The sequence below is a fragment of the Strigops habroptila genome, chromosome 17 (genome assembly GCF_004027225.2).
Source record: "Strigops habroptila isolate Jane chromosome 17, bStrHab1.2.pri, whole genome shotgun sequence".
In the NCBI taxonomy this organism is placed as follows: Eukaryota; Metazoa; Chordata; class Aves; order Psittaciformes; family Psittacidae; genus Strigops; species Strigops habroptila.
Genome location: NC_044293.2, coordinates 1,935,515 through 1,958,742, shown reverse-complemented (window position 1 = coordinate 1,958,742; position 23,228 = coordinate 1,935,515). Strand labels below are relative to the sequence as shown.

General features: G+C 40.0%; 1 protein-coding gene across 1 annotated transcript in view; it reads left to right on the top strand.

Moving 5' to 3' along the window:
* The first annotated feature begins 890 nt into the window (after positions 1–890).
* Positions 891–23,228, top strand: part of SIK2 (salt inducible kinase 2) — a 48,260-nt gene continuing 25,922 nt past the window's right edge. The window contains exons 1-4 of the mRNA XM_030505363.1: positions 891–1,147; positions 11,172–11,288; positions 13,835–13,898; positions 22,428–22,589. Of these exons, the coding sequence (XP_030361223.1) occupies positions 998–1,147; positions 11,172–11,288; positions 13,835–13,898; positions 22,428–22,589 (493 nt within the window). The 5' untranslated portion in view covers positions 891–997. The remainder of the gene's footprint in view (positions 1,148–11,171; positions 11,289–13,834; positions 13,899–22,427; positions 22,590–23,228) is intronic.

Sequence of the window (23,228 nt, the reverse complement as noted above, 5' to 3'; positions counted from 1 at the left end):
GCCTGGGGCATTGACCACATCTTTAAGAAGACTGTTCCAGTGTTTGAGCACCTTCTATGTTAAGAATTCTTCCTAATGTCCAGCCTCAACCTCCCCTGATGAAATTGAGCCATTCCCACATGTCCTATCACTGGATCCCAGGGAGAAGAGCTCAGCACTTCCCTCTCCACATCCTCTCCTCAGGAAGCTGTAGAGAGCAGCAAGGTCATCCTCCCTCATCCTCCTTCTCTCCAAACTAGACAAGTCCAACGTCCTCAGCTGCTCCTCACAGGATGTGCCTTCCAGCCCTTTCACCAGCTTTGTTGCCTGCCTCTGGATGCATTCCAATACTTTCACATCCTTGTTAGACTGGGGATCCCAGAACTGCACACTGTGTTCAAGGTGAGTATTGCATAACGATGACCAGGATTCTGGGAGGCTGATGTACTAACAAAAGGCATCGTTCTGATCTGGAATAACCCGGCCCATTGGAAATGGTGCTCAGCGGTAGGGAGAGCGTGTTTCCGCCAGGAAAATACGTACTCAGGCATCCCTGATCCAGGTGCAGCAGCCCCGGCTCTTACTGCACCCTTGGAGCCATGGAGACCCTGACTGAGAGCTGGAGAGTCACCTGGGGCTGGCGCCTTCCTCCTCCTCCTGCTAACGATGCGCTCCAGGCGCCCTCACCGCCCTCCAAAGAGCCTCGCCGTGCGCGCAGCCGCGACCGAGCGGAGAGCAGAGGGGGAGCTGTGGCGAGGACCGCACCGCGGCGGAGCCGGGAGCATCGTTCGGGGGCTCCGGGGCCGCCGGGCTGGGGTAGCGCAGCGCAGCCCCGGTCCAGCCCCGCCGCGGTGGCCACGGTTGCCATGGCGACGCTCCGCCCGCGCTGACGCGCACTGTGACGTGCGGTTGGTGGAGGAGGGCGGACGAGGCGGGGCTCCGGGGCGCCGCAGACAGAGTCGAGCCGCCGCCGCCGCTGCCCGCGTCGGAGCTGCCGCCGCCGCCCCCCGCGCCCAGCATGGTAATGGCCGAGCCCCGGCGGCCCCCCCCGCTGCTGCCCCGCGGGCTCGGGCCCGTCCGCGTCGGCTTCTACGATATCGAGGGCACGCTGGGCAAAGGCAACTTCGCGGTGGTCAAGCTGGCGCGGCACCGCATCACGCGCAGCGAGGTGAGGCGAGAACCAAGACGCGGCGACGGGGGCCGCGGCCGGCGGTCGCCTCCTGCCCCGGCCGGGTCCCTTCCCAGGCTTCGTCGTGCCCGGCGTTGGGCGGCAAAGCGCGGGTGCCCCGGGTTTGGAGCGAGGGGCGGCGGCCGGAGGGCTGCGGGGGCTCCGCTCAGCGGGCGCGGAGCGGCGGCGGGGTTACTGTGCTCCGGCGTGGTGAGCGGAGGGCGGGCAGCTGGCCTCGGGGGTCTGCTCGGGAGCTGGGGTCTTAGGGGGGGCGGCTCGGCGGGGCGCGCAGCAGCGCCCTTGCAGGCTGCTTGCTCCTTTTGTCCCTTCCGGCACTGGAGCCTCCTTCTGTAAGGAGGGGGATATCTCATTTACTTGAGGTGTTCGGCTGCGGGCAGGCTTTGGAGCAGGAGCCCCGGCCGGCGTCCTTGTTTGTTTTCTTGCTTTCATCTTCCTGGCAAGGGCAGCGATAATGCCGCCTGGTCTTGCTGTAGCGGGGTGCCCCAATGGCTCAGGCCACAGGCGGTGTGTTGCTGTCACAGTAAGGATGCTCGGGTTGGGAGGGTGCAGGGGCCAGGCGGCTGTTGGCTTAGTTCGTGAGTATAGCCATCAGATAGTGATAACTTTCTGTTAACAGGGAAGGTTCATACCTTGTGTTGTATTCGCTTTCATGTCCTGAATGTCTTACGGTTTCCTGACCTGGCCAGTACTTGCAGATGAGCAGTCCTTATACTTCGGTAATCTGTTTTAGCAAAGCAACTTCTCTGTGTGTGTATCTCCTGATTTCTTCAATTCATTCTTCAATTCATAATCCTGCCAGTTAACCAAATTCAACCATTTTTAGTCTCTTTGTTTAACCACCACCCCTCTCCCCCTTGTGTGTGTGTTACCTGGTGATTACTAGTCTGTAGACTGTTAATATCTTATGCTTTACCTAAAACAAATTACTGCAAGTCTGCATAGAGAAAATGTAGTCATGGTCACTCGTTAAAAACAGGTACCTGATGAGAGTAATGGCTTTGAAAGATCAGCTTCCTTTTATATTTTCTTTTCAGGTGATTTTAGTCACAACACCTAGAGTTAGCCTTTTTGTAAGGCTGTTATGGTTGCTTTCATTGTTTACTGAGGAAGAGTTTATTGTGCTGTTGTGTACCAGGCAAAAGTAAATAAAATATTGTCTGAAGTACACCGTAAAAAACTGAAGAGACCTGCAATTATTCAGCTACTGTGGTCTTGTGTGGTAAAATCATTCCTTGCAGGAATGAAAAATGCCCTTAGTTTGGGCTTCAGTTATGGCAAACAAACCTGCGATTCTGACATTGTTCTGTCCATGCAATGATAGGTGAGCCTTGCATCCCAAGTATTAAAATAGATTTCTCTGATTGTCTTATTTCTCAACTTTTATAATAAACTGTTAATTATTTTTAACTCCTTCCTTGCTATTACTGAATAGCCAAGCAAAGACCTTGCAATGGTAGTGTTCTGTTCTCAAGTTTGATGCCATATGCCAAACTAATAAACACTTTGCTTGAAGTTAGTAAGTTGTGGTCTACTTTTTAGTTCTCATTTCTTTGGCAGACTTTGTGATGGGGATGAGAACTTTAATATTTATTTTGTCATTTTAGAAAATGTATTTGTTTAGTATTGTTCAAAATAACAAAGGTTACAGAAACCAGAGCATAGCAGCTCCCCAACTCGGGTATGATTTTTCCATCAGTGTCCTAAGAAATTGTATTAGAATGCACCAGAATTTAGCAGTCTTGAAATTTTTTAACCAGCTTTCCTCCTCTGAGGAACCTTGTGCCCAGTCTGAAGCCTTTTTATCTTCTGCATGATTTTTACAGCAGATTTGCCTGTATTGAAGATTTATGTCAAAGTCCTTCATTTTTCAATACAGCTACACTGACCTTCTGCAGTAAGATATGCAAGAATATTTATCTGGAACTTAATTGCTGAGTTAGTTGCTGAAAGTTCTTATGTGGTCTTTGAGGAAGCGGAAGCATATTATAAAGACTTCTAGTAATGTCAGGGGAAATTAATTCTAGCCAAATACTACTTTGAATTAGCACTTCCAGTTTGGACCACCTCACTCGATTTAGTGTTAGTCCAGTATGCATCTGAAGTGGAAATCCTGCTTATTAATATTTATATCTCAAGCTTGTTCTAAACTATTGCTTAAATTTCTTGAGTTGCTAATTTCTCACATTCATTTGTGCCTTTACTAAACTTGCAGCCAAAGAATATTCAGCTTACTAGCTTCTGGGAAGGCTGTACTTGTGTCCCATCACGTCTGTACTGTGGAAAGATCTGCGCTGCGTTGCTGTTGAGACTTGCTCAGAAGGCTCTTTTCAAAAGGACTATTTCCTTGTCTGAGTTTTTCCTGAATCTCCATATTTGAACCCTTTAAATTCAGAACCTGTTTGTTGTTGGGCTTTTTTAGCGTTAGTACATTTGCCTGTGTAACTGACTAGCCAGTAAATCTTTAATTAAAAAAGATGGGCTCTTGTTACCTGGAAAGGTCAGAACTTAGGGATTATGTACAGAATCAACCCTTTTTAAGGAAAACCTGCGTATCAGAGTATAGAATTTTAACTTGAACTGAAAATAGTAAGCATAGTTTCCATAAAATGTTAGCAAAATGTAGGAGAAAATAAAATTAAACTAGGCATGAAGCAGACGATGATACACATAAGACAGGGTAGTAGATGGAGTTATGCAAACTCAGAAATCATAACTTGAATCCTGTATTAATGCAATACTAAAATGGCATGACTGAATAGTCAAACAGAAAGAAGGAAAATGGGGGACTGATACCTATCTGTAGTAACAGAGGTAGTGCATGACACTCTTTAATGATGGTCCATAAAGAGTGCCCCAGAAGGGGCTACATGGTTGAATGTGGTCTTTGCTTTGCTGCTTGTTTGTGTGTTTGTTGCTATTCAAATTAATGACACGTGCTTTCCTGCCGTGCCTATTTATCCTGTTGCTGAGAAATCCTGTGATCTCAGGGTAAGTTTTGTTAATGAGGCATGCACAAATAAGCAATTTTTTTCCTCAGAAGAAGAGGAGTCTAAAAGAGAACAGAAGTATTTGCAAGCATAAAGTTCAAGAAGATGGATATTTTCATCTGCTGAAATATGATGACATGTGAAGTAATGAACAGTAGTGAAAAGCTCTTGGAATAGATGAAGGTACTACTTGGAAAAAAGCAATGCAATTTAAGGATGAAGAAAAGCCTTTGTGAATAGGCTGTGAGAGTCATGTTCCCCACCCCCCAAAACTCTGTAACTAATATCCCCTAAGGATTAGTCATCTACAGAAGAATACTAGCCATTACTCCTCATATGAAAATGAAACCTTTCTGACTAGTATGTCCTTATGGTTCACAGTTATGCTTTTAAACTGTCTGGTATGTTACAGGTGGTTTGCACTTCTCTCTGAAAATTACCAGCTCCTTATACAAGATGTGATACTAGTTCAGATGCGAATGTGTGATTGAGTGTGCTTAGGTCTGTGTTAAAATGAAAGATACAAGCAGAGACAGCAGCTCCCTATGCTGTGTAGCATGAAGTTTGGGTTAGTGGAGTAATTCAGTAGGAAATTGACACTATTGCCAGAAAGAAAAATATATATATATACTCAGGGTGCTGATTTAACTGTTTCCAGCTGTGGGCTCTCTAGATCTCTTGCAAGGGGGAGAGGAGGAACATGTATCTGGAGGCAAAGTGTGAGCTCTCAGGTTGAGCATAATGTGCTTCACCCTAAAGGAGGTTAATGCTTTTATAAATCTGTGATAGCCAAACACTTTGGTGTTACAAACTGGAGTTGCTACAGATTGCAGGAAGTTGTGTTTATTAATTTTAATGCAGTTTATCTACTATTAGGATGTATTGGGTTAACAAGTCAAATGTTAATTTCTGTAACCTGCATGAAACCTTAAAGCTTGTGGGGACATGGACAAACCTCCCTTTTATGTTAACTTGTTAGGCCAGTTCTCTCGGCCTTTAGTAAAAGAGGGAAGGAAATTTGCAAAAAAAAAATACAAAAAATTGCATCTTTTTTAATTAAAAACAATCATGAAAGTTGCAGTGATATTTTGGAATACAAATTTAAGCACCAAAAACTAGTGATAGGGGAAGGAACAGGATCCCCTCGTGTATTTGAAATATGTGCTAATACTATATATTGAGGTTTGGTTGCGATTTTCCAGTTTGTTGTCTTTTATTATCCTTAGGAGAAGTGATAACTATTAAAAAGGCCAAAACTAGAGCCAGAAAACTTGTGTAATTGTCCTCAATTTGGTATATGCCAAATTAGAGTTAGTTTGCTTGTGCTGTGGCAATGCTTGACCATGCTAGAGAGATGAGAATTCATTTGCGTGTGCAGTGTGTCTCTCTGCACTGTCTTCAAAAGATCAAAGTGATGTTCCAGCATCTGTGCAAGATGGTAGTACTTGTTAGCAAGCTGTATATTCAGGGACAAAACACTTTTCAGACAGGAAACTCTTCCCCATCTTGAAGCAGTTTCTCCACCTCTAAGAATTACTTCCCTTTTTCCTGTCATCACGACACAGCTGAGATCATGGACAAAAGTGAGCTGTTGCTGTTGAATGCACTGTTCCTTCACATCATTATGAAGAAGTTGCTGGATTTTAAGTATTTCCAAGTGGGTTTTCTGTATATCTTCTGCGGCCCTGGCAAGATGCATGAACGATGAAGATTCAGAATAGACTGAGATATCTAATCTGCATTTGACTGTACAAGCAGTGGGAGCCAGCTGCTACTATGCTGTTTCTCCTACAGAAGCCTGCCACCGTATGCATGTATATAATATGCACATTAAGAGTTGTACAAGGACTGCAAATAGGAAATTCTTTTCCTTCAAGTAGACACACGCTTTTACTCTCTGTTCAAAAACAACTGCTTAATAGTACCAAATAATTCCACATTGTAAGACAAAATATGGTTTGATGTGATGTGGTGGGTTTTTTGAACTGAAAACCTATTAAAACTAGAAATATAGCTTGTTCTTCATTAATTTGTATCTCTTCCTCTTGCATCTCAAATAAGATAATTAGTGGAGAGCTGTGCTTAGAATTATATCAGATATCTGAGAGACTGAACTAATGTGGTTACACCACACACTTTTATGAATACATTAGTGATAGCTGTTAACTGAATGATCTAACTAAAGAAGTCTTGTTTGTCTTTTTTTTTTTTTTGAACAGAGTACAGATGTAGCAGCCCAAAAGGCATCTCAACATGATGACAGAGGTAGCAAGTAGGCTGCTGAGACAGTGGCTCCTTTTGTAGTGCTCCAAACCAATTTGTTTTCCAACGTTTGCAAAGTCACATGTAACATAATTTTCCTAGCTCCACAGTTGCCTGCAGGAATTCAGTATTAATTGACTTAATAAAGAGCATTTTATCTCTGTCATTATTGTCTGGTGGTATCTTCATAAAAACGTTTTTGTGTAAGTATTTATCCAAGTCCTTGATACCTTGTTGTAACTCGGTGCCCAGTGTGTAAACAAAGCGGGTCTTTTCAGACTCAAAAGCTGTTAACTGCATAATACTTTAATCAGTGGTACATGTTAGTGTTACCATTTTGGGAGCGTTTGTATAGAGAATATAGAATGTTATTATGTGCTTCTGTGGAGTATTAACCTTCTGTGGCCTGTTCTAAATCTATGATCACTTTTTACTTGTGGTATGGGGAGGTAAGGAAATCTTTCAAAACTATTGAAAAATGACTTCTCTGGAGTTATTCTGCTCCAAGAAACACGTGACCTGAAGACTTCTTGTCTTGCTTGCACACTTTCAGGAGAACGATTTGGCTTCAGTCTTACAACACTCTTTGGGAATTGTTGTATTTCTAAATACAACAGAGATAGGATAGGAAACTTCTGGAAAGGGAAGAAAGTAGGAAATACTGCAACATGAAGCACTGTTCTTGGCCAGAAAGTGGAGTGAAGGTTATAGCAGGATTTGTAGCCATGCGTTCCAAATTTATGACCCTCTTTTATTATTCTTTTTTTAAATGCTTTTTTTCTCTGAGATTTTACTGGTTGCTGCTTCTTAGGAAATAAGATCTGTTCAAGAATTTTAACCACGTAAAGATGAAAAATGCCTTCTGCATCCTTTTATTTTACATAGAATTACTTTTCGGCAACTGAAATTATCATAATAGCTGCATAGTCTTATTAACCTTGGAAAACATAAAACTACAGTAGGCACTGATTATTAAGAAATTGAAATGAAAATGGAAGTAGTTAATCTTTAAATCCGAAGGACAAATGAGTTATCGAGGTTTTTCTAGGGAATTGGATACTTTCATTATGTGGGAAAACAAAGCTAAAAGACTGGGGTTTTTTCTGTGTGAACTTGTGGATGTTAGAAACTAGGAACTGCAGTGTCCAGAATAACATCTGATATCTCTGTGGAAGTTAGCAACACAGACGCTTGTAGGTAGGCTTGGAAGCGATATGAACTTTCAGTAAAGGGAATACTCAAAATTTAAGAGCAAACTGTGCAAGTACCAAACTATACTGGAAAAAACCCAAGAGGCAGTGTACTTGTAAAGCTAGATCTTTCACTAGGAAAAAGTAGCACTAGCAAGCCATACAGTTGCAGAATTTTTCCCCTCTCCAGTAGGAGGAGGTGAGAAGTATAGAAGAAGGAAGCATAAATATTTGTGCTAATCAAACTGATGATGGTGTGATGAACAGATAAACAAAGGTTCAGAGCAGGCTGCTGTGGTGTGTTTTTCCCCTAAATTGTCCAAACATCCCTTATTTAATCCTTTGCTGCAGTTTCACTTGTTTTGTTTTAAACAAGCCTCTTCTAGGCTAAACTTAACCTCTTTTCTTTGAAATCCTGCTTTTACCAGCTTTTCTGTACCGCACACATTTCCTATATGCAAGATTAGTAAACAGGAGAAAGTTACTGTATCTTTTTTTGCTTGTATTTGGAGAGCTTCCTAAAACACCTTACTATGGGGAGAAAATGCACACAGCTGTAAGGTGAAATTCAATGAACCGGAGCCAGGGAAGGAGGCAGCTTTAAAAGTTCAAAGTGATGCAAGTTTTAGGTAAAGCTTATGCACTGTGTGGATTATGTGAAGAAAGAAGGAGGTGAAGAAAGAAGCTACTGTAAATAAGTTAGAAGCTGATGCTGTCTGTGTAAATTGCTATTTTAATTAGGTTGCCATTAAACTTTAAATACTAAAAAAACCCACCGCCACCACAGCATGATTTTTTTGCATTACTCTACATCGATGAAGGAGGCATTTAGACTTTCCTGAACACCTGATTTATCCAAGATTGGAGATACCTTGTTGCTTGACTGCAAGCTGTATTACTGTTTTGTGATAGGAATGCATGATTGCTATAGATTAATCTCCTCATTGATTTGTAAATAAGAGATAGTGAGCTCCACTCCGCTTAAATCTGGAGGTCACCCAAATAACAGGTGTAAACTGGATTAGATGTGGAGAATGAAGGAGAAACCAGCTTGTGGGTCTGGTTGATTCCAGAGAGCCAGTATAAAACAGAGGAAGGGGAGAAATGTGACACATAGGGGGTTTTTTTAGTAAATATTTTCCTGATGTACAAGAATTTTGTCGGCTTTAGTGGTTTGTTTTGATTACTTTGACATTTTGTAACTTTCTAGTGAAGTGATTTCTTCTTAGACTAATAAATTGTGCCTGCAAAAAAAAAAAACAACCAAGAACACCAGTCACCAGAAGTCATTTCATTAGGTGTGATTTTAAATTAGGCCAGGGAGGATTAAAGGTATGGGTTTTGTGTGGTGTTTTTACTTAAGCTGCATGAATGATTGTTTGCATCCTCTGCTGCCACATGGCATGTAATCAGACCAAATAAGGAAGCAGCTTGCTTTTCTGCCTTTGTAAGTGAGCGAAAGGGGACCTGCTGAGAGAATGAGCAATTGCTGTAGGGAGTAGTCAAAGGGAGTGCAAATCTGGCAAGACCAAGGGGGAAGTCCAGTCCTGTGTGTATTACTGTTCTTTTCCCTGCCCTTATTCCTTGCGTATGTGAAGCCAGGCCTTTATTATCAAGTTTTAGACATATACCAAGTGTAAGACAGCAAATTAATATTGCAGTTGGAAAGAATGGAAATAGGATGAGGGGGTAACAGACGGGAGCAGAAATATGTTTCACTTGCATGGTTTAGAGAGTGTCTTCATAGTCAAAAGTCAGAAACTTAGAAAGGGAGACCTTTAATCTTTTAGGACCCTGCCATCTTGAGCATCCCTGTTCCCAAATGCTTCTCAGTGCACAGTGCAGTGTAATGTGAAAGAGGGCAGAGTAGATGCATTTTGAAGAGAGCAGTAAATAAAAGCAAAAGACAACAGGAGGAAGCATGTTTTGAAAAGATCAGGTATCAGGATCCCCTAAATTGCTGTATGTTATACTAAGGTATAGAATGTTGCAGAGAGCTGGGGAGGAGAGGACGGCTGTGTGGAGTGGCTGAATACCGTTTTTAGGTACCACTTCTTCCAAGGGATCCACTGATACATTTTTGAAGGATTAAGGCTATAGAGTTAACTCGTAATTAATGGTGAAAATGTTACGGGATGTGAACCTTTTTTTCTTGTTTTCTATCTAATGGCTGTAATATCATTCTTCTTATCAATGTGGTCTGTTCTTTGATAAATCCAGCTTCAGTGAGTTCTACATTAACGGGGCACTGGTTAAAAAAAACCAAACAACCTCCTATCTTTTGAAAAAAGTTCCAAAAATCTGCTTGGTTGCTTTGGAAAATAGTCCTGTTCTGCTTCAGCTCTGTAAGAGCGCATCCTGCATCTAAAAAATCAAAATGACTTTTCACTGATTACACAGCTAGACCAGTTTATTCACTCAGCATTATCTTATTTTTCTGGTGGTTGGGGAAGACAGTGACTTTTGAAGAGGTTATCGAGCAAAAGCATACTGAAATGAAGTCAATAAATAGTTAATTCTGAATTCAGGTGGGTCCATAATCAGCCTTACTGCAGATAATGAGATTCACCTCCTGTGGATTTTTGTCTCCTGCATAGCAGCTGTCTCCCAGAGTTCAATAGTTTGTGAAATGCAGTTATAATTGGAAGCATTTGTGTGACTTATATATTGTTTGCTCCTGCTTCATCATTAATAATGTGATATTCAGGATGAATAAACACCATTTATATACTCAATACTCTTTACTATGCTTATCCTTTGCATGGTTTTTATGCAGCTATATTTTTCTTTCTCCTTGGTTTAATTTTTTTAATTGTCTCGCATTTGAGATTTTTAGTCTCCAAGGCATGTGTAATTACTTGTAATTCATTTTGCAGGTATTGGCTAAAAACAAGGTCAGTAGGATCAAGATCTGTTTTCTAAACTAATTGAGATCTGTTTGCAAGGTTTGACTGACAAACATCTGTACAGTTTTTTCCCTGAACAGATGAACTGCAGATGTCCCTATGTAGTAGCATATTAACTAGTTAAAATAAGCATGTAACAGTTGGAACTATATAGATCTACCATGTTTTGATTATTTGTGTTGAGCCAACAGGATTTTTTTAAGTATCATTTTGCATTTTTGGGATTCCAATTGGCTACCTTGACTCAAGAAATGGATACCATTGTACTGGGTTCAGCCGACAACCTTTAAGCTTTTTAAGATTGCCTTTACAATGCTGCTTCATGAAGGGTCCTGGGTTGTTCCCACCTGCTACTGATAAAAGCATTCTGCACCCAGGCTCATTGGAGCACTGGCCTTCATCACCTGTCCTGTGTCTTCCATTTCATGTAAAACCCTCTTTCCTACACACTGATGTAGGTGATAGTCCAGAAACCACTTAATGGGACTACTGACACATTTAATGTGCTGCTGCTGTATTTTTAAGTGTGGGTTGTGTATTTCTGAACTAGAAGAAAGCTCCGAGTTATCTGGGGTTGCATTATTCCCTTTATAATGAGGACAAACTAATGAGGAATACATTGGGGAGTTTTAATCTCACTTTTGCTATTTGTCTGCAGGTGGCAATAAAAATCATCGACAAGTCTCAGCTGGATGCTGTGAATCTGGAGAAGATCTACCGAGAAGTGCAGATAATGAAAATGCTTGATCACCCACACATTATAAAGCTTTACCAGGTATGGTTAGTGGTGTCTCTTTTTCCCTTCTCCCCCCTCGTATTTGCTCCTATATGAAAAGTGTGCTCTATACCAGTGACTTCTGGCAGATCACCAGACCATGACAAACTCTAGCTTTTCTGGAATTGATTTGCACTGGGTAAGCGTTTTAACTTTTTTAAAGTCCATCTGTTGTGGTCTTTTTCATTCTATGGTACCAATTAGGCTGGCTGGGTTAGATACTCCAGTGTACCTGCAATCTGCTTTAAATAAAAGGTTGTTAATTTTATGTTAGTGAAAAACTGAGTTGGAAATACCTGGTGATGAAACTTTGCTGCCTGTTAGTAGACCAGGTACTATGTAAACTAGAGCACGAAAGGGATATTCAGCATAATGTGTCTACATTGAGTACTAGCTGGGAGGATCTGTATGGATATAGTGGTTTTCTCCAGCCACATCTTGGCTCAAAGTGCAGATTGAGGAGTACTTTCAGCCTTTTTTTTTTCTTATCCAAAGATAAGACATGAGGACACGTAAATCCAGATTCTGCAGACGTACTTGTGATGTAAATGCATGCACAAAGCAACAGCTTCCCAAACACTTTATCTTGAAGTGCATTTACTAGGAGACAGATAACTAGTTCTTTGGATTTCTTTTTGTGGAATCTTGCATTTCACTTCTGTCGTGGATATGGATAAGTTGATACTTCAGTGAATTACGTATGTTGTGGAACTGAATGCATCCCTTTATTACGTAAAGGATTGATAATTACAATATAACAATGTGTATTTATTTGAGAGACACCTTGTGATAAAGCAGACAATGAAAACTTTTCAATGTTTTGTGACTTTTTTAGTGTGCATATTTTGTATAGTAAAATATAGGTTAGTTATATATTGTTTCATTTTCTGTTCCTGTTAGCATATGGTAAAATGTTTGAAGCTGCTGGCATTTCTGCTTCAGTTAACCCTTGCTATTAAACCTGTCTCGAGAATATTCCCTTTGGGGTCTGTTTAACAAATAACATGGTACTTCTGAGAGAGTTTTTTTTCTCATTGCAAATAAACCTAGCTCAACAAATGAAGATTTTGTGAATGCTGCATCCCTGGCAGTGTTCAAGGCCAGGCTGGACAGAGTCTTGGGTGACATGGTCTAGTATGTGGTGTCTCTGCCCATGGCAACAGGGGTTGGAACTAGATGATCTTAAGGTCCTTTCCAAACCTAACTGTTCTATGATTCTATGCTAAAACAAAGCTTACCCCTTTACTATCCCTTTTACTTGGGGATTGGCTTGCTAGAAATGCATTTGGTAGACAGATGAGTTTATTTTTAAAATAGCCTTCAATCAAATTGTCTTACTAGTTTGCTTGTATCATGTGCCTATTGCTGTACTGTGTCCACACTACAAGTTTCTGAATTGTCTCAAGGACTTACTGAGGATTGTCAAAGTTAGGTAATGAATCTAGTGATCTTGGCTTGATTAAGAATGATTCCATATATATATATGGAATCATTATATATATATATATAAAAAATATATATAATAATAATAAAATCTATATATAATCTATATATAATGTTGCAGCTTCCTATCTCCAAATGTTGGTTTAAAACAGTCTTTCTAAACTGTTTTGCCTTCCCAATACAGCCATTTCAGTCATTGCATGCTCAGCTGTTGTAGAATTAAACAAGGGTGCAGGAGGGACTGAAGAACTGCCATCTTGTTCTGTAAGCTGGCTTTTCAGTGTTTTGCTAATTCTGCTGCTATTATAACTATGTAACTCTCAGGATTTGCCTTTTTTTTTAAAGCATTCCTCTAAAAAGAATTAATTTGTGAGGAGTGTTCTAGTCCTTTAAAGCTTGTGCATAAATAAAATGCAAAAATCAAATTCAAGGTTTTATCCACAGACAGCTCAGACTGAACTGTTTTACTGTGGTTCTTGAAATACGCCCAAAATGTGTTGGGTGTTGAAATTGTTGTATTGTGCTGAAGGGAAGTCCTAAATGTCTTAGTGTTTTGAAGTAGAGGATTTTCAATTCGGGTGTGTATCTTGATGATTCTGTTTGTACAATGCATTCCTTACTAGCTGCTTAAGCAATTGAGGAGTAGATCATTGGGAAGAAAGCTGCAAGATAACTGACTTGGCTGGCTTTTCACTGCTTATATCATGAAGTATGGAATTTTGAATCGTTGGGTGATATCTTTCTGTTCAAGGCCATGTACACTTAGTTGGCCAATTCCTTACAGGAAAGGCTTTAAACTAACTGCTGAGGATATGATGATTTTGTTGCTTGCTTGTGGCTAAGAATCCTATCCACCTCCTCTGTATGCTGGCTTTATGCAGTATATAAAGCTTATCCTTGTTCTTAGCATGCAAATGCTGCCCTTGAAAGTGTAGAGGTAACTTAATACAACAAAGTGAAAGATCGTGATAACCGTATGTGCAAGGAAAAGACTTTCATGTTCTTAACCAGAAGAAAACAATGAAAATATGTACACGTTTGGGTGCTCACTTGCTTTTTGTTCTTCCCACAAATAATTTCATGTATGATTTCTCTGTCAACAGGTCATGGAGACCAAAAGCATGTTGTACCTTGTGACGGAATTTGCCAAAAATGGAGAAATTTTCGGTAAGCAAGAGAATAGTCTCATGTTTAACATTTTAATGCTAACTTCTGAAGTTTGTCAGTTGTATTTATCTTGCCCAAGGATCCCTTTTACTGTAGTATGTCATTTTCCTTTATTTGTCAAGAATAAAGTCAGTGTTTCTCATTTTAGGACTATTAACTTTAGGAAAAACTGCTACAATGTACACTAGTTAATTTTTAACTGATGTTCCTTTAGCAGAAGACAAAGCTTGTTAAATAGAACAGTGCAGGATAAACTCTCAGCTGACAGAATTGCCAGGTTTTCAGCACTGAGTTAGATGAAAAACTATATTGAAATGTTCAGCCTGATAATGAACAGCGACCCAAACAGTACTCAGGTTAACAGAAGAATCTGTTTCTTGTGCAGTTATGTACTGATTTATCAGATGTGTTGTTTTAATGTTTTCAGGAAGAACGTGGTGGGCAGGAGAGGATGTCAGGGTAACACGATAAACATTTTAGGTTGTCTGTATGGGCTTGCATGGTCAAATTCACATTAATTCTTGTTCTTTTTCTCAAACTCATCACTCAAGCAGGACTTCAGTGTTAAATTTGTGTGAAATTCAGTATTTCTTTTTAGTTATACTTTGCAGTGTGACTTTTGTAATGTTGAGCTTGGACTAAAATAGAGATGTCATTCTATTGCTTTGGAAACAGTTGTTACTTAAATCAGTGCAGGACAATTGTAGTATATAAATTCTGAGCACGCTGTAGTATATATATGCTGAGCAGATAACCCTTCACACTTGCTCAGCCTTCTTTTAGTGTATGTGATTGCTCAAGGGGCAGAAGAGTAGAGAATCCTTCAGTATTTAATTGAGGAAGCTTGCTAAGTTTTAAAATCTTTTGCTGATGATTATGTCAGGAGGAATTTGTGAAGTGGCTGTGCATCAGCCTTTACCCTTCCCAAGGGCTATGGAGTTAATGGTAGAGGTGATTCCATGCTCCTGAGGCTTGCATTCTAGTATTGAAGGAGATTCCTGTACACTCTTTCCCTTCTTGTTTGTGATAACAGGTACAGTAAAAAAAACCCAACATTCTACATATATGTAACAGACCTGGTTATGGCAACCAGGTTGTAACCTTTGAGTTCTCCTTCAGTGTAGCTAGAATAACTGTCATAATTCTAAAAGTCAGGCTTATGGAATCTGTTATGCCATTATCAGTTATCTCCAGGGCATTTTGTCTTCCTTGACTATAGAGTGTGTACATGTCCCAGGTTATTGTTTGAGGTTTTTCTAAGCTATTGAGGCTAGGGTAGCAGTGAAACCCTCTCAAGGAGGGACAGGCTGAATTTTTTGCCAGAACTAGCTATATTTAGCAGTGCTCCTTTTTAGGTCACAAAGAAGAAACGTATAAAATGTGAAGCTAAGTAGTTAAATGCATTCCATTTTGCCTTGCGTTAGTGCCTTTAACTTAACTGACCTGTATTATTTTCAGCTCCTGCACGTGCGACAGAATTTAGGTGAGCCTGTGTTCTTCTGAAACAAAGATGAGCTTGCTGTTCATAAACTTGTTTGAAATGGTTGACAACCTGCAGAATAGCAAGACAGTGTTCTAATAAGGCTGGGATAATAAAATACCAAGAAAGTTACATTTCTGTATACAGCATTTTAGCATAGGTCTGTTCTAAGGTCTGGTAACCTTTTAATATATTGTGCATTTCTCAGGAATGTGGGTTTGGTTGTTTCAGTTTGGCTTTTTTGTGGTGTTTTTCTCTGAAGGAACAGCACAATTTGTTTTATGCTGATTACCATCTGGAGACACTGAATAAGAAGAAAGGGGATTCTGTTTTTCTCACCTTCTAAGCTGCTGTTCTCAAACTAGTGCTAATCTTGAAGCCCAGCCATCAGTTGCAAGCTGGCCTACAACTCTTCCCCCCGCCTTCCCCTTCTGAAATTGTTCCATTCATCTTACAACTTGGTTTGGGAACTACAACATTGGAGGTTGTTTATCATGCAAGATTTGTATGCAGACTTGCATAAGTGACTGGCATAAGCCAAAAATCTATCTAAAAATTACCTTTGTACCCACATCTGGTTAAGTCTGTGTATTTTATGTCGTTTAGAGGTGTCATATCTGAAACGTTCTCGGTATTCAGCCAAGATTCTCTATTAAGTTGCATTTACATGACCAGAAGTGTGGTTTTTGCTCCTGCTTTATGTGAGAAAGTAAGGTGGTCATAGAGAAAAGCAAATTAACAGAAGAATAAAACTTTAATCAGTGTGGGTAGAGATCCTAGTAACTTGAAAGGTGACTTTCTTTTACCTTCCTATTTGTCTTGGCTTTAACGTATATCATTTCCGTAAAACTTTGACTTAAACTCTTAGTTCATTTTGAAGAAGCAAAGATTTTTGGGCTCTACGACTTTCCCTGCTTGCAGATCCTTTAATGCATGTTCCGGACACAGTTTAGCTAATTCTTATTCCTTGTTTTCTCATTAAAATAAATAAGGAATCTTTCTGGGTCTATTATTAGAGACTTAATATTTCTGTACAGATTTCTTCTAAATTTATCATTTTTCTGATTTATTGGAATGATTTCTCAGAGTGGCTTTGTAATTAAGGATGGGATATTGCGCTGTTGCATGTATTAGCCACTGTTAGCATAGAATCGTAGCATCAACTAGGTTGGAAAAGACCAAGTCCAACCATTCCCCCAGCACTGCCAAGTTCACCACGAAACCATGCAACTAGGGGCCTCATCTGCATGGTTTTTGAACACTTCCAGGGACAGCGATTCCACTATTTCCCTGGAAAGCCTGTTCCAATGCCTGACTACCCTTTTGGTGAAGAAATTTTTCCTAATATCCAGTCTTATATGTGTGTTCATAAATGGTTTTGGAGGAGGAAGCTGAAATGAGGTAACTGCAGAAACATGGTAGAATTTCAGAGGGAAAGGGGGAAAGTATCTTCTGGTTTTTCTACAGGCTCTCAGACAGAAAGCGCACTAAGTGCTTTTCACTTAGCGCTACAGCAGTAAGTGCTAAGTGAAGAGCAAATGGTCACTGTTTAGCCACACATAATATCTTTAAGTTTGAATGGTACCCAGGACAAGGGGTTTATTTTCCATGAATGGGTCTAGCATGTTCTAGTAGAGTAACAGAAGAAAGGAACAGAAATCTAACACAGGAGCAAAAATATTCGCAAAGGTAAAGTTTTTCTAGCTGGAGTATTTCATACATAGAAGTTACAATTGCTTTGTTTAGGAATTGGACTGAGGTGTTAAAGTAACAACCTTTCTTGCTTACTGAAAGTTCATTTCATGAGTTGTATGCTTGATACCCAGGTACTTAAGAGTTCTCATATGCATTTGAGTTCCAATAACAAAATCAGAGTTGCTGAGAAAGTTTCTCTGAAACCGTCAGGCAGAATGAACTGAGAGGGCAATGGAATAGAGTTCAGCATGTAAAGGGCCCTGGTAATTGGAGCACAGAAGAGGTGGAGTCTGGCTGATCTTTATTTTTTACACTGGGGGGTGGGGGAATGGATTTCATGGAAACAGAACTCAAATGATCAAAGTCCCTTCTTGTCTCAGTATTTGGTTTTGGTGGGGTTTTTTTCCACTTTTAAGTCCTTATCATTGGACTGTTTGTGTCATAAGCCAGATATCATGTCCGTGGCAACTTTGATGTAACTGCAAAGTAGAACAAAGTAGGGTAGTATCTTAAAGTTGAAAAATGACTACTCAAACAGTATGAGCTCTTCCTCCTTCCTGTCCTGATTGTTCTTGGGCTGTACTGAATTTGCCATGTGAAGTCTAACAATGTGTTAAATAAAGTCTCCCTTTTATGCCATTAGTTTTCAAACTGCATAAGTAGCAGGATGCTCTTTTGGAGTCCTGTATCCAAGTGTCAGCACTATGACTGGTAGTTCATGGACAGAATTATTTTTAACCCCTGTACTAACAGTCTTCATAGCTTCAGTCAAATTTTCTATATTCAACAGCAAATTTGAATTTGCCTTTTGCCAGTTAATGTCATTGCAGTAAATAATGTGTTTAGCCTGGAGGCTTCAAATGCTATTACATTTTAGATTTATTTTTTGAAAAGGTCTTCAGACTCAATAAAACCTTTGAATTAAAAAGGTTTCAGTTGTGCTTAAAACTCTACAGATCTATGAAGTTTTTAACCAGCTGTTTCCGCTGTGTTTTTAAAAGTTCACAGCCACTGTCTTGTAACCTTCTTCAGCATCCCTCACCTGAAGTCTTTAAAACAGCTGAGAAGCAGATTATCTGCTAGCTAAACTAACTGCAGTGAACCTGTTCTGAATAGCTAATTCTCATCGGTGACTGTTTATATTACAAGAATGCAGGCTGTGGAGGGGAAAGCTGACTATTGAGCCTAAAACCAGTGTAATTGTTCATCAAGGGGAAAGGGCATAGCCAAGCTTTCAGTTATGGTGGTTTCTACCCCCTCTACTAAGCCTTAAGGAGGCATGTTTGATTGTATAAACCCCTGTGCTTACAACCTCAACTTCTCAGCATCTTGTGCCTGTTTAAGTGAAGAATAAACTTGAAGTATCTCCAGAAATGCTTCCCCATGAAAGAAACATTCAGACATCTCTTTGATTTCTTAAAGTGTTAGTATTGAATTATGTCTGTACCTGTAAGAGCCTAGTTTTACGTAGCAGTTTGTCCTGGACAATTTCATACATGCTTTGAGAAGAGAAAGCTGGATTGGAGTGGGCTTGAGCTGCTATCTGCTGTGTCCCAGCTTTGTCACAGCATCAGCTGCATCATTCTTGGAAATCTCCCTAGAGAGAGACTCAGTAATCTTCCTAGACAAAGCTATTTAGAATCCGAGTTCTTTTAATTATAAAGATTCTTTCTGATGTTAAAAGTGGATTTCCCTAGCTGAAATTCTAACCAATTATTACTGCTTCTGTTAACAGGCATTTCTAAGACTAAAAATACAGTGTGTCCCCTAATAAGGTATTATTTGTTCCTTACTAAGCTTGAAGCAGAGGAGTGATGTCTTGACTGCCTAACACTGAACCTAGATCTTGGGAGAGTTGAGGTCAAAAGGGATTTGTAGGGAATGTATATTCCAGCCCTGCAGCTCAGAGCAGGCTCAACCAGAGCAGGTTGCTCAGGACCATGGATGGAGGCTACAGTCTCTAGCCAACCTGTTCCAGCATTTGACCACCTGCACAGAAACAAACTTTTTCTTGGGTTTAAATTAAATTTCCTGTGTTTCTGTTGGATGCCTGTGCTGAGAAAAGTGGCTCAGTTGTCTTCTTCCTCCTGTCAAGTATTTATACGCACGATAAGATTACCTTCTACACGTTGTCTTCCCCAGCCTGAACACCTACAGCTCTTTCAGCCTCCCCTTGTATGACAATCACTTCAGTCCCTTAATCATTGTACTGGGTTGGGCTTAAACTACGACAGTCGTCTTCATTATCTTTCATTGTGCTTGCTTTGGTATGTACTCTTTAAAAGAGCCTTAACATACCAAACTTAAGATGTGTGTGACATACCATTGTCTACCTAAACGAAGAACCATACTTTAAATGAAAAGCGTTGACCGCTGGGTTTGCCAGGCAATGTCTCAGTCATGTGTTTTGAAGTAAATGCATCTTAAGCTTTTGATTGTCCAGTAAATTCATGTACTTTGGACTACTGAGAAGGCTGGACAGGAAGCTGCCTTGTGACAAAAGTCCTGCTGCTTTCTGCTGTGGATCCCGCTCAATCTAAGATAGTTTCTGGTTTCTGTTTAATTATAGAAAATGGCAAAAAAACCTATCATAGAACCATGTAGCCAGAGGGTATGACATGAGCTTAAGGTTTGTCAAAGGGTATCTTTATGAAAGCATAAGTAGCTTTGCTGTTTAAGTCTTTGCAAGGTACAACAGGGTGCTTTGCTCTAGGTACCTGCATTAAAAACTAGAGTCGTGGCTCTTAGCTTCAGAGGTATATATGTGCATATTCAGTGTCCAGATTCCAGCTGTGTGGCAGAATGTCTCTAGCAAACTTCAGCTCTCTTAAAGTGGTTTCTGTCATCCAGAGGCTGGCATGATGCCTATATCCCAGCCTTTCCTATTTGCAAGCTAATTCATGCACAAACAGTATCCTTGCATGTACCATCGCATATTCAGATAGATTGTGGTATGCTCTACTTCTCCAGGAGAGGAGGAGGTGTATTTCAGACTAAATGACCTACTCCATGAAGACTCCTAGATTTGGTGCAATACTTAAAGCCAAAGTGATTTGGAATCTTTAAATAAGTCCCGGCGGACTGGATCCATAAAAGCAAATGAGAAGCTTGGATTCATTAACTTGTTTGCTGCATTGCTAACAAATTATAGATTAACAGCTTAAAGAGCTGGCTTGCATTCATTGTAATTTAGTTTGTGCCTTTGATATCTGACTTCACCTTGATATCATATGATTTGTCAGTCACTTTGTGACTGAATGATATTTAGCTTGCAAATATTATGATCTCCTCTTACTGCCAGGCTTTTGTTTATTCTTATGCTTTGCCAAGTTAAACCATCTGAAGTGTATTAAGACTTAGGTAGGTTAGAAGCTCTGAGGAGAGTTTTCAGATCTGCAGGTTCCAGAGATCAGATCTAATGTGCTTTGCTTAAAAATTTGTTTTGAGGGATGCTGAAATGAGTGTACTGCAACTGAGGTCTCTAGTCTGTCGCTCGGGAGCAGCCACCTCTGTGCTTGCAGAACATGCTTGCAAGGTAGTAGCAGCAGTGCCTGAAATCCTTTCAATCCTGCCACGAGTGAAACAAAGTTGTTTCCTTAGTAATGGAGTATAGAACTTTTTCCAAAATGATCCCTCTATAAAATATCTTTTGAAATAAGCCTGTTTTACCGAACATATTAAGAAGATGGTGTATTATTGATTGCATTTGCTTATTTAAACTGTATGACTGAAAATATAATTTGGAATTCACTTTGATAATCAAAATGACACTGTCTGGAGCACTTAATGGCAGCGTAGTCTAGTGACCCAAGTGGCAGAAGAGAACTCAGGATGTATAATAATGCAAGGTCAGGAAAGTGGTTGGTTTTATACGATCCAACAACAAATACCTTCTTTTCCATGTTTTTCTGAATAATTGCAAAAATCTTCAAGGTGTGTTGGTGGGTCTGTGCCTCCTCCTCCTGAACAACATAGTTCTTTGTCCTTATCTGTAGTAACAATGAAGCAGAAGTGCACAGTCAGCAAAGTTTTACTGGAAACATTTTCAGGTTTTTAGAGTGTGTTTAAAGCAAGCTGCTTAGGCCTTTTCTGCTTATTGTAAAGAAAGCAGAAAAGCTTAAATGAAAATGTTGCAAGCACTTATAAAGCCCATAAACAGTATTTTATTAACAAAAACCCCACACCCTAACAAAGCCAGGTATTCTGGATCACTGGGATCACATAACTAGTATAGAAGATATGACAAATCATTTTACTTATGGAATTTTCAAGGATTCTTATAAACAAACAGAAGTAGGCTCAAAACCTTCATAATATCATGTTCGCTTTTCAACTTGCGGAAGCAGCAGTTTTAACCTGTTAATTGAATTCAGGCAGAAATGTTTGTGTCAGCTGGTCTGTAAATGATGATTCCTGGTCATGGAACTTTCTCTATTAATGATAATTAGGAGGGGCTGTCAGCAGCTCCAGCAGTTTAGTTCTTGCTCACTGTGTTTTGTTTAACTTTAGTACTAGGTGTGATGCAGCAAGTGGTTGGAGATTGCTACATGTATATACACTCAGCCCTTGCCTGTGGTCACCAGGTACAACATCTATATTGCTGCACCTTGGCCATTAACTGCATTCCTTGCAGGATGTTGAAGACAATTCAGAAACCATCCTAACAGTTCATTCTTTGATTTTATGCCTTGTAAGAAAAAGAATAGAATTGGCTATAGAAGCTCCTTCTGTCAAGACTCTCACAGCTGCTGCTTTGCTTGTTTTTGTTCCTGAGGATAAATGAAGTCTTCAGTTTCAGAGCTATCATTTGTTTCAGGGCTAACATTAGTTTTTACAACATAATCAAATATCAAAACAAAATGTTCTTTCTGCTTGTGATGCGAAGAAGACAAGAGAGAGATCAGGACGGGTACCTCATAGGAACTTGTTTTATTTACAGGGAAAAAATACTTCTAGCTACCACACAGCCTCTGTTGAGGCTTTAGAGGGAGAAGCGTGGTGTGAAGCTTACATGAACTGATAAGCAGCTACCGCTTAAAGAACCTCATGATGGTGAAGCCAGTTATTCCAAGTATTCCCCATTCCACAGGAGTAGCATTATATGAAAGTATTTATCAGAATAGTTAGGTAACTATAAAAGAAGGAACAGAGAGTAGAGTTTCATTACACAGCAGCTTTTTTCTTATCCTTTTTTCCATTCTTTTGGAGGGGAGGGTGAGAGAATAATGGGTTGGAAACTGGGATTGGCTGAAATACTTTTTGAGTTTCCTGGTGCTAATTAGTTTAAGAGAAATAATTTAGTGTCAGAGTTGTTGCTTGCTCTCTAACCATTTAAACCTGCTTTATTGTAACAGATTACCTCGCCAGCCATGGCCGTCTAAGCGAGTCTGAGGCCAGGCGCAAATTCTGGCAGATTCTCTCAGCAGTGGAGTATTGCCATGGTCGAAAGATTGTTCACCGTGACCTGAAGGCTGAAAATCTTTTGCTTGACAACAACATGAACATCAAAATAGCAGGTACTCAGAATGTAGATGATGTTTAATAACATCTTATTTTTATGAAGGCCGTTCCAGTAATTCAGTTGCTGCTGCCCAAGATATCCTGCTGTGCTTAAGGTACAGAAAATCGGACTGGTAACACATGTAATATTTTTGCGTTACGGATATCGCAGTATATGTAGCTAAAATAATTCCTAGATTAGCTCTATTATACTTTCAGGAAAAAGGAAATAATTTTTAGAGTGATAGTCATTTTTTGGTGGGTGTCATAACATGTCTATAATGCTGCCAGATGTTCAGGTTAAAACAGAGTTAATCAAATAACTTCTTTCAACATTAGAAAAACTCAAAATGGAAGCTTATTGATTTTTTTCTTTTTGCATGCATGATTTCATTTTAATTATAAATTTAGACACAGCAGATGTTGCTAGCAATGGAAATCATTTTGGTGGTTGTCAACTCATTACAATTCCATGAATCTTTCCATACTGACTTTAGCCTAGCGACACTTGGAATGGGAAACCTAGGTAACAGCTCAATTTGGAGGACTGTTGAACTTCAGTCATCAGTAATATGGGAGCAAGAAAGGAAGGCTAACTACTGTAAGAGCTGGTTTGTATAGGAGTAAGCTTGCTAGTTCTGAGAAAGAACTGTAAT